Here is a 12,386-nt window from a genome sequence, read left to right on the forward strand (position 1 = left end):
CTCCCCTGCTCCAATGCAGCTCCCTCCCATAGGCTGCAGTGCAGAATTTTTATTTATTTGTGTGTTCACGTGTGCTTGCTTTGGGCTTTATAATTCAATTTCTTTGTGTAAGAACCTGAAATCAAACAATGGACAAGATAGCAGATGAATCTGATTAACAGCTGGAAGTTGTGCTATTGTCAGCAGAACAGCAACAATTTGAACATAGCGGAGCTGCCTTTTTCTACCTGTTTTGAATTATAAACATGTCAGTGCCATTAGACTTTGTGCTTGGCTTTGCTTTGCTTTGTTCTTTCAATATTTCTCACAAAATAAAAATGGAAATGTATCCAAACAATTCTCTCAATGTCACTCATCTCAATTTAAAGTTAAATGAAATATTTACCCTAGAAATGTTTTACATGTGAATATTTGCATATAACAAAAACAATCAAATCTGAAATTGGCTTGGTGCCTTTAACTGTTTTTTCACCAAAAATTATGTTGGGCATGCTGTTTGCTTTTCCAAATGAAAATTAGATCAACCTAGTAGCATTACACCATTGGGCAGATACTTGCAGGAGGCGTTTTGTTGATGGAAGTGGCGAACACAACCTTTCTGCACACCAACAGTACAAATTATGTTTACAGAATTAAACACTCTTTCTGTGAAATGTTCACCGGCATCACTTCAGGAGGTGGAAATGAGAACGGTCTGTTGGTTTTGTCTTGGTCTGAGGTGAATTTATGCTGGAGGAAGCTGGGTGCTGCTGGGCATCTCCGTGTTGGTGATCGTGGCATGGATATATGCCGACATTTGGGGTGGCAGGGATTGTGCCTGCCTTCCTTCCACAGCAGCTTCAAAAGTGGTGTTCCCCACAATCATCCATCAAACCACTTGCATTTCTCCATGAAACCCTTTTCTGCTTGGCTTCTGGAGCAGAACTAACGCAAAGTTCGGTGTTGCCTCCTCCACAGGGTTCCTACAGTTTGCTTCTGACTTCCTGCCTGTCTGCAGCTGTGGTTGTTTCTTGTGTTATCTATCCCCAGATTAAAAAGGATTTGGAGTGTGCACCATCTCTTTGCTAGGGCTTCCCCTTCCAGCTTCTCAGCGTCTGAGGCTTTGTTCTCTTTCTTCTCTCTGGTAGGAAAATCCTTGAATATCATGACTTTGAGAACTGCTCTTTTACAGCATTTTGTTTTTAAAATGTACCACTTAGTAACTGCTCTCAAATGAGAGTAACTTAAGTCTATTATATCATTATTTATAATGAATTATGGTACAAACAAGGGATGTATGTACGGTGCACACTTGCACAAAGTGGTCCCCCTTAGGGTCGGTTGTGTGCGTAACATTCCTCTGGTGAAATTGTTCTGGGTAAATCATGAAACTAAAGTTTTGATTTGTGAATATAATTAACAGACAGGAGTGCAAATGTTTGGTAGGCAAAACAAAAGACAAAATTAATAACAGCTGCAGTTTGGCAATAAAGAGACAGACTATTTAAAAAAAAATCAAGTGGAAAGCATTTGTGCAGTACCAAAACTGAGGTTATCTGTTATTACTCTGATGCTTTTCCTGTTTGCTGAATGTTTTCATATTTAAAATGTAATTTATAACACCCAAGTTTTCCAGTCCACCCCTCATTTTCCAGTGCTGAGGGTAGTGCACAGTTATAAGTTTTCATGTAGTTTCAGGAGGAAACTACATTGGGATTATATATTATGCTAAAGATGTTCCCCTATTACTGTTGTTTGACTGTACTGCTTCAGCTTCCAGTAGGAATTTAAATGTTGTCTATGTCTTTAAGAAACATGTTTTATTTTCAGATAAAATTGTTGAAAAGTAGCCATTTTGTAATTCTGACAATCCAGACCATTTGGACAGACCTAAGGAGAAATGTTACTTGAAAACTAGACTTAGCACTTAGTCCATTCCATTTGTGCTTTCCCTTCTCTCTGTAGAAAAAAAAAAAAAAAAAAAAAGCACAAAGACAGTCTCTGTGAGTTTAGGAAAAAGATGATAGAATACAAAACCCTCTGTTTTTATGCAGTGTGGTGTTTTGATTTATAATTAATGGTGTTTTTGGAAAATGTCAAAGGTCAGTAGAGGGGTGAGCTCAGATAGTGCTTGATGTGAGCAAGCGAGGACGGAAGATGGTCATCTGCCCCGTATTGGGTGTGGGGGTAGGGAGATTATATCTATTTATTTGACATTTTCTTAGCTGGTCTTCAAATGAGTAAAAAGATGAAAATGCTTCCTTATCTAACGTTATCTAATCACAACTACTCAGTCAACTAACGATGTCAAGCAGGAGGCTATTTCTCACCATATTTCCTCTGGAATAAAAACTATTTAATACTGTTAGAAATTACCTCATCCATCATAGAAACACAACACTTTTCTGTGTTTCGCTGTGTGGGGGTTTATCAGTGCTGGGCTTAGGAAGGAGGTGAAGAATAATATCCTCTTTAATTGAATTTGTGGAATGGAATGTAGGGAGGAAGAACGCCCTGGGCCATCAACCTTGCGTTAATGAAAAAAGCTTTAATGACTGCGACGACCAGGTGCCAGGATATGAAGTATGCATATTTGGTATTGTGCTTCTGTCTAACGTTGATTTTTGAGCTACAGGGGCAACTTCATGTGTGGACACCATGTGCATGCGGTCTTGTTTGGCGCTGACTTGACCGCTCAGTGTGAGAAAGATGAGTTCCACTTGAGTGCTGTGAGGGATGAGAGCACACAGAGAGGGGTTATCATGGAGAAACAGAAGCACGTCTTACTTTGTGATGATTTGTTCATGTGTCCTTGCCGTTAGAAAGAGTGACTTTTCCTACTGATGCCATTCTGAGCAGCACTTTGCTTTTCTTGCTGTTTCTGGTAAAAGTAATGATGCTGCTTAACATGTCCGGGGTGACGTGATGTGCACATGGGTAATTAGAGCAGATGTAATTTTAAATTCAGGTTTTGTAAAGAGTAGCGTGATGTCACTTTTCTGAAATGAAAGCTGATAAAATCAAATATTTAAAAGTTAGCAGTAAAATTGCAGTTGGCAAATCCTTGCAGTAGCAATACTTTTTTTTTCTTCTCACTTATGCCAGCTTATAACATCAGTGTGTTCATTTGTTTTTTTCCACCGAATATATAATATCCAAGTGATAGATGTGTTTTTTCCCCAGAATATGGCGGCATGGGCTTGGACTTCTCGTATAACATTGCAGTGGCGGAAGAGCTGGGAAGTATCCGCTGTGGAGGTATTCCTATGGCTATCGGGGTGCAAGCTGGCATGGCTACTCCTGCTCTAACAAGGTAATTTCCAGAATGTTTAGTTTAACCTAAACACCACACTTTGTGTGTTTAAGCCTAAAACCTGTCCTGACGTGTTTTAGAGTAGGAAAAACATTACTACACAGATTTACATTCTAGTTGCTAATCAGTAGTGCTTGAGAAAGAGACGTACTCTCTATCGGTTTCAAACAGGTTGATTTAAGGGAGAGAATGCACATTTTTTAATATTAGAATATTATGTAATAAAAAGCAAACCGCGTTTAATATTAAATGATGTGTTTCCAAACATAGAACTGAGGTGCCACAACCAATTAAAACAATCTTAATTCCAGAATCCCACTGTTCATGTTTGTGGCTTTTTTTTTCTTAGCCAGGTATTCCAGTGCAGTCATCCTCTAAGGCTGCATTTAGTTGTACTAATTAGGATGAGTCTAATTCTGTTTTATAATTTACTGGCTTTTTTTTGCAGCTTCTTAAGGTGCTCCTTGCCAACGTTGACTTTTCAGAAATAATGATCAGGATTGGTGTAAGACCTGCTAAAATTTTATCACATGTATCATGCTGCTTAAGTACTCCCATTCCAGGCAATTACTCATCTTTCTTTTTCTCATTTGCTTGCGTCAGTGTTCACCTTTTATGACTTGCTATCACTCAGGCTCCTACACCTTTTGAAGATGATTTTTCTTTTTCTTTTTTTCATTTTTTTCTTCTTTCCCTCAACAAAAGTGGCAGTTAACAGCTTCTCCGTCTTCATCTAGTAGCTTCACAGACATTCTGCACCAGAACAGCAGCTTGCGAAACTAGAGGGAGGTGACACACTGGTCCAGCAGTTTGTCCCTGGGACATGGGTACACCTAAAAACTCTGGAAGGTGGTGGTGGGGATTACATTCAGGTAAAGGAGATGAAGTCAGAAATTTTTGTGCACAAAACAGGTATACAAGAGGGGAGTATTTGCACAGAAGAGCATTTTAGTGTTTGTTGTGTTTGTTTGTTATCATTCTGAATGAAAATGTCTGTAAATCCAACTGTAGAGCCTGGAATTCGGACTCCATCCCCATTACATCCACCCATCCATCCATTCTTGTTCTGGCTATGTGTGACTTTGGAGGTCTCAGCCATGGGAAATCTTCCTAATAGTTTTCTTCTCCTTTGTGTAATGCACTAAAATCGTACTGAAAGCATGGAGATCATTTTGTCTGTTGCAACAGTAGCTTATTTATAGTCCAAGAGAGAATAAAACTAGTATTTTAAAAGATCTCCAAGAATACTATCTTGCCTCCATGATAGCCTTTTATTCCCAGGGTTTTAAAAAAATCTGTGGGTAAACAAAGACAAAGTTTTATTCCATTGCAGGAATTTTTGGCCTTATGCTGCTCGGTTCTGCTTCAGTAAAGCAATGAAACTATGTACAGTTGTGCTAGTAAAATACTAAAGAGGATGCTCTCAGAAAGTGAATGTGAAAATGTTATTAACATGGTATTAATGTTATTAACATGATGAAATTTGTAACTGAATTGCCATCTATGTTAGCAAACTCACCATTTCCTCCACCATAAAGTCAGTGTTGTCCTACTGTAAGATGTAAAAGTGAAAGTTGGTATTAAAAAGAGAATGCTGTCTGCTACAGGAAGTTTTGCACTGGTGCAGCTTCACTTCATGCAGTATAGGGAGAGGGCTAACTGCTTTCCCTGGGTGAATCATTTAAATTGCGTTCACCACCTGGATGGTTTCTTTAAAGCTATCTCTGTACTTTGGTGGTCCCAAACAAGTTTGAAGAGTTAATCCAAATTTTGCATCTTAACTAAGCATCATGATACGTGATGCATTAATGCAAATAGTAATACAGGAATCAAATATCATCCCCTATAAAGCTTTAAAATGAAGTCTGAAGCCCTTTGGTGGCTTTCCTAAATTTGGGTTTTATTCAGCTTTCATCAAGTACGTACGAGTGCACCTGGGAGCTGACTCAGTGAATGTGATGTGTCAGGAAGATACACTGCCGACATAAATTACAGATGTTTCCTCAATTAGGTATATAGACAGTGCAGTAGTTTGAATGGATGGATGCACGTATGCATATGCACACACACATACAACTCTTTACATTTTCAAACTTTAGAAAAATAAAGTCTTAAAATATCAAAAGTTAGGATGCTTCCTGATGCTGTTCCTTCTACTTCCATGGGTTTCTTGCTCCAGTGAGAGGCTGTTGCAAAGCTTAGTTTCCAAAGATCTTTGAGATATTCAGTTAAATGAGAAGTACATTGTAGTAACAGTTTTAATGATATAAACTACAAAGAGTGTAGTGATTTAGAAAATGTTGCTCGTGTCTGTTTGCCTGTTCACGGTCATACCCCCTTTCACTTCATTTCTCATGTGTTTTTTTTCTGACAACCTTCAGAAAGTTAAATGCGTGGTCATACTTGGAAGCAACCCTGAAGATTTTGATTTATATGTACTTCTATTGTGCAGACAAATACAGGGGAAAATAGTTGTGCTTTGCTGAAAGATGCCCAGACTGCTCCATTTTTTTTTCCAGATTCCTCTAAGTGAAGCAGTAGCACTTGTAAATTTGAGAACAAGATGCAAAATATTCTGTCAACAGTGACCTGACCTATGATGTGTCTGGTTCTGAACATAACTCTCTGTCAGATCTTTCAAATGCATTCCAGATATAATACCTTGCTTGCTTTCATGCTTACAAGTAGAGTGGAGAAAGCAGCTCTCAGCTCAGGCAGTGAATGAAATACATTTTCCTGTGCTTTTAAACAGACCTGTAGTGATCCGTAGTGATACCAGATCAGCATAAAGACCTTTTATCTCACCAGTAGGCATTAAACTTTGCTTGATTTTTCTTTCTTTTTATTTATTGGAAGACACTAAGAATAGCGATGATATTTTGATGAAGTGCTTTTCTATTTCGTCAGCTTATTCATTGCAGATTCTTTCTCCATGCTGAACAGTGTCATATCTGAGAATTTATATATATATATATTTATATATATATATAAATAAGATTTTACTGTCTCTTTTCCTGTTTGCTGTAAGGGAGACAAGTTGCAGCTGATGATCAGAACAGCAGCTTTGAAAAGCAGGATCATCCACTTAATCAGCTGGGAAAACAGTGAAAATCAGAAGAGGTGATTTGAGAGCCATGGGCATAGTGTAAAGGGAACAGTTTTGTGCTCCTTCAGAAATAGTGTCACCTGTCTCTCATTTGGTACTTAATCTGTCAGCATGCCACTTCTTGTTCTGAGCTGTAATGAAGACTGTTTCAGGTGAATTGAGTAGAAACAAATAAAGGTTCGGTTAGCTGAGGAGCCTGAAAGAGGAGATCTGAATTATTTGTACCACCCACACTTGTTCTCTGTTTTTCCATGTCTTTTTTCCAGTGCCCTTCTGGGTGCAGCACTGTAAGCAAATTCCTTCCGTCTCTGGAGCTGGCATGGGCCAGAAGCTGCGTGCCCATAGCTGTGCCTGCACTGATAGGCCTGGTGGAAAATCAGAAGTTGTCCACACTTGCGCTCAAACGTGGTGAAAGAGCTTCTGGGCCTAGCCTGGCCAGATCAATTCAGGCACAGTGGGGCAGTATCAAGCAGCTGCTTCTGAGCTAATTGTTCTCAAAACAGCTTCATGCTGGTACTGTACCTTTGAGGGTTCTCCAGCTCCTTGTGATGGCCTGGCCCTGCTGTCTGGTGGGCAACCTTGAGGTCTCCAGAGCTGGTGTGGGGGCACCACATGGTAGCCCTTAAAAACAGCATTGTCTGAAAAGGATGATCTTAAATTTGACTCCCGTTTTACAATACCTGCACTTCAGTGCAAAATGCGTTCTTAAATAAATAGAAGATTGACGTAATTGTTCTTAACCAGAACCCTTCAGGTAGTCAAGAGGGACTTCTCATCTGTATTCTTTGCTGTGCCACAAACTGAGCAATTTATTTCATAAAATCTTCAAATAACTGAAGTTTAAAGGCTTGATAAAAACGGGGAGCCAGAACACTTTGCTTCCTGCTTTTTTTTTTCTTCTGATGTCTTTCACAAAAAGTAAATAAGTTTTTCTAAATGTGGTATTTTAAAACTTGCATGTCTTTTTATCTTGACGGAAATAGGGACTCACAGAGAGAAAGCTGATTGCAGTGTGGATTCTTTTAAAGCGAGGTTATGCAAATTACTGATCGTAAGGAAGCTTCCATGCTACCCAAGGGTGCTTGCTGCTGTTCGTGAAGCGTTTTTTTGCCATGCCTTTAAGAAGAATTTCTTCCCTTTTGTTTTCTCTCTTATTTTTTTTTTTTCATGTACACTGAGGACCCAGAGTGCTGCTAAGCTGGGACTAGACCTCAAATGGTAGGATGCCTGTGCAGGATTACCCTGAAGCAAAAGCATTCCACATGGCTGATGTCTACTGCATTATTAATAGTTTGAATCTGGGGGCACAACAGAAGGGGAATTGGGACAAATTCACCTCTTGCTAGTATGTAAGAAGGAAAGAGATGGTAGGCAAGAGTGAATCCCTTCTTTGGGTAAAGGAAATCATCTTTATATTCCTGGGAAGTCCATGAGCAAATTGATGTGTTGTCTTTGATATGCTGTAGAACATTGCATACGTCATCTGAAAACTTTGTTTGGTAAGTAGTTTTTTTAAAGTTGCTGCACTGTCAAGGTCTGGCTTCAGCCCTTTTGCACTGATGTGCATCAGGATCAGTGTTTTCTCTCACAGCTGCTCTTGAAATGAGCATTTAGAAAACCTCTAGTCTTTAGGGATAGTATTAGATTCCCTTTTAAGTGGTCCAGAGGCCCAGATGAGATTTAGGAGTAGGCTATATTTCTTGAATATGTTAGCTCCAGTGCAAGAAAGCCTGAGTTGATCAAATGCTGAGAGCAGTATTAGAACTGCCTGCAGTTGCTCATATTCGAAATTTCAATTATCACTTAATAGTGTATCATATAATGTCAGTTCCGCTCAGAACCTCCCTTACTAATTTAATTAATTCACTTCAGCTCAGCATTTTTCTCTCAGAAGCATAGGAAACAAAAGTGAGTAAGATCTGTAGTTTTAACAAGATGATTATCAGCCCAATTATGTCAGAACAGTGATGTGCAGTAGACATACTTTCATTCATATTCATATTTTCATTCAATGTAGCAATATAACCTGTCAGAAACCATATTTTTATATGTATTTGAGATTAATAGAACTGAGTGCTGTTTTCTAATTGGCAGAGCACTTAAACAAAACTATGTGGATCAAGGAAATGTTCTTACATCTGTATTTCACCATAATTTTTTAACCTTTTACCTGCAATATACAAGGTTGTATATCACCGTCATTTTTGTGTCTGTATTCATCACATTCCACCAATGTAGCTTACCAAGCAAGAGCAGGAGCAAGAAAGGATGGACCACTCCCATGCAGCTCTTAGTTTTACCCATGGGACTTGTCTTTTACCCAACATCGGCAAGGAGCTCTAGTTTATTGACTGTAGACTCTGACTATAGATTCTGTGTGTGCTTATCTATAGGCATGCACATTCATGAAAATGTATTTTAGAGGGATGCTAAGGCTGCAGAGTTAATGACGTGGGAACCTATGCTTTGGGATATGGCCCAGAACATAAAGCAGACATAATCTGGTCTATCTTGAGCCAGAGCAAGGTCTCATTGCAAACAGTGTCATCTAATGCTGGAGCTATTACACTGGAAAGAAGTGGGTATTGCGTTTATGCAAACGTGATATCTTTCTGGGATGTGTTTAAAAAGGGTAGAATTGTACAGAAACAACATATTTCTAATGCAGAAGCTAGCCATTTGCTGGGCTGCACATCCTTCATGCAAAGCGTGAGCTTCTGAAGATAGCATTGCCAGATTATTATTTTTTTAATTGCAAAATAAGTTCTCCAGCCTCATTTTTGGGAAGAGCTGAACTGTTTTCTGGAACTTAAAACAAGCAAACAAAGATATCAAACGCAAAACATTATTCTGAGGAAAGTTCCTGTCATGAAACTCCTCTGTTGAAATAACTAAAGTCTGGCAAAGGTTTAGGCATCTGTAAGCGTTGCCAGAAATCCCTAATAGGCAATGCTGCTGGCTCCTCTCAGAATCTAAGTTTTTTTCTTGTTGTGCCTCTTTTTTTTTTTTTTTTTTTTTTTAACGTGTGTGGTCTAAGGAGCGTTCAGCTGGCTGTACTTGATCATGTCCTAAGGAAAAAAAAATACACTGCATAGCAGACCAGGGGACTTTTTCCCAGTATGCTTGGAGAAGGAGGAGTAAACAGTCCAATCTCACTTCTTATATTTATTTGGGATTGCAGCTCTGATTGTTATCAGCAGGGACAGGGCGAGGAGCTGAGTTCCCTGTGTGCACAAAGTGAATGTGTCTGACAGCTCCCACGCCAGTCTCTGGCCTTCTCATGTTCTTTGGCTGTTTTGTGGCAGAGTGAAAGCAGAGAGAAAGGGTCAGCCTTAGGTAAAGTGGCATTGCTCCTTTGGAAGTGGGGTGACAGTATTTTAACAAGAGAGCCCAGCTAACTGCAGCCTGCTCAGGCAGCTGGTGAGCCTAAGGAGATTAGTGGAAATGCTGACCTGAGAAACCTCTTAGAGGGGACTGAGGAGAAACTTTACTTTAATGGATTTCTGCTCATAGAAAATAGGTCTCGCAACACAAGGACTTCTTCTTGCTGGGACAGGAGAGGTTCAAGAACAAGACCACGAACTCACCATTCAAGCTGCAAGACCAAACCAGTAGAAGTAGATTAAGAAAAAATCAACCATGAAACGAGATGGAGCACACTTTAAATGGGCACAGGCAGCTAAACTTTAGGAAAAAAATCTTGTTTGGGGAAGGAATCACTGTTGCTGGGAGCCTTATTAATAAATAAAACCCTGTTACACAGTAGCCCTCAACATCCTTTGTTGGCATCCCTCTGGGGAGGAGGGACATCCCTGGGGGAGAGCAGGCTGACCCTCAGCAGCCTTTTCTGCCTTTTGGAGAGGAAAGGACAAAGGGAAGACAGGCATTGCTTCTCTAATGGTGTGATAGAACTGTCTTTTTGCAGACAGTTTACCCTTGCTCTTCCTCCCTGTCCAAGGGTGCCTCCTCCTTTCTCCCAGGGACTGGGACTCAGCAGCCCCCTCCGGTCCCCAGGGGAGCTTTTGGTACCCCTGGCATCTCGTTAAAGAAATAGCAGTCCTCAAAGCAACTGCTGCTTTTCTGAGGCCTGTGGCATGTCGAAGAGATGTCTGGTCCTCTTTGTCTGGGGAATGCTGTGGCCTGCGTGTGCTGGGCAAGCAGCTGGTGGCCCTGAGCATTGGCTTTAGGTGTTTTAAAAGTGGGTGTTCATTAGTGATAATTAAATTAGGTTCCTCTGGGTAAAGGTTTTATCAAATACACCTAGCATTCCTTTTCCATCTGCTGGCAGATTTGGCTAGGGAAGGCCACTGTTTTGACAAGAAACGCTGTAGTTTTCAATTTCTCACTCCTTTTGAAACTGACTGGAATCATAGTCTAAATAAAATGTGCATAGCACATATTAGTTAATAATAAGTCCAAGTGTCTTTTTTTTGTTGTAAAATGTCATCAACAGATTGCTGTTTCCCTTTTTATTTTGGTGGGGACTACAAGAATGGCTGTGAGGAAGCAACAATGCATTTGACTGTATTACTTAAATGCAGATGTGGGATATAAATATAATGAACAGATATTTGCAGAGGGTGGCTATCACACGTCATAACTTTTCAGCCACCACTAAAACCAAGCAAAGAGATGGTGTAAAAGTTAGAAGATAAGCAGAGAGGAGATCCTCCATCCTGGCTGGCTGCAGGCCAGCACGGGAGCATTGTGATTCCTGTAGGGCCTACGTTTGTTTAGATCTGATAGCTCATAAAGTAGCAGTCGTAAAAATTTGATTGAGGACATCTGAACCACACTATTTCTCTGGGAGTAAGATGCTGGAATACTTGGAAAAGCCTTGATTAAAATGACTGTGGCTGCACTTCCAGTGACGACTTTGATTCATGGCTTTAGACAAAGTCTTTTCTGTCTTTGGCTTCAGGATAGATTTCACCTAGTCATGGACAAATTGATCACTGTCTGGGTAGAACAAAACTCATACGTATCTTGTAAAAGAATTTTATCTTCAAAAGCTTTTAATATTCTATCTTTTCATTATATTGCTGCAGGTTTGGTTCTGATGAGTTGAGAAAACAGTTCCTCGCACCAACTATAGCTGGAGATTTTGTGGCTTGCTTGGGAATCAGTGAAGCTGGAGCTGGGTCAGATGTTGCAAGTAAGTTAACCTAGCAAATTGCCAATTTTAGACAGTCTGGCATTTTAATGGAAAGAATCTGGTTTCACTGACCCTTCCCCTTGCCACTAGCGCACATGAGAAATACAAAGGGCAGTCTGGCATCGTGAAGGCAAAGAAGTAATATTTCAGGAGCAATAACACATACATCTGATGCCTCCAAAAGCAATCAAATTGAATGTGTTTTTCAGTGAATACGTAGACATAATGTCAGTGAGTAAATAGATATGGGCTGAGCACAGCAGATTAATGTGCAGCTGTCAAGCTGACCCTAGATTTCTCCTAATGTTTTCATCCTTCTGCTTCTGTTACCCCCCCTGTTCTGACTGAGCTCACCACTTGGCAGGGCGCACTCCTGCACCTCCTGTAGTTGCACAGCCACCATCAGTTGTGCAAACCTGTAGACGTATGTGATATCGTGTGTGGCCTCTTCAAATGTACAAAACTTGTACTTCCTTAAAACAGATGTCCTCACTGAATGTGGACAAATTGCAGAGCAAGTCCCTTCTGAAAATGAGGGCATCACACTTTTGCAATAAGTTCCTCCTGCTCATTCTTACCTCACCTCAGCCCCTTCAGTCATTTCTGCGCAGCAAAAATGTCTCTGAATTGGCAATTATTTTATTTAGAGCTAACGAAGAATTTGCCATGTCGAATGTATGAGTTTAGTTATTTAGATAATTTGCATGAAATTATTTTTCTTGTTTCAGTACAAGAATGTTTAAAAACATGGACAAATGAAACTACCATTCTGAAGTGCCTGAGGCAGTAGTTAATTTGAACAGCTGAATTTACGACAGATTTTGTAGTAAAAA

General features: G+C 39.9%; 1 protein-coding gene across 3 annotated transcripts in view; it reads left to right on the forward strand.

The window, feature by feature from the left end:
- LOC118247398 (probable acyl-CoA dehydrogenase 6) overlaps positions 1-12,386 on the forward strand; it is an 89,754-nt gene that overhangs the window by 50,523 nt on the left and 26,845 nt on the right. For all 3 annotated transcript variants that reach the window (XM_035545355.2, XM_035545356.2, XM_050708884.1), the window contains 2 exons: positions 3,163-3,292; positions 11,447-11,553. In XM_035545355.2, coding sequence (XP_035401248.1) covers positions 3,163-3,292; positions 11,447-11,553 — 237 coding nt within the window. The remainder of the gene's footprint in view (positions 1-3,162; positions 3,293-11,446; positions 11,554-12,386) is intronic.

The sequence above is a fragment of the Cygnus atratus genome, chromosome 2 (assembly GCF_013377495.2).
Source record: "Cygnus atratus isolate AKBS03 ecotype Queensland, Australia chromosome 2, CAtr_DNAZoo_HiC_assembly, whole genome shotgun sequence".
NCBI lineage: Eukaryota > Metazoa > Chordata > Aves > Anseriformes > Anatidae > Cygnus > Cygnus atratus.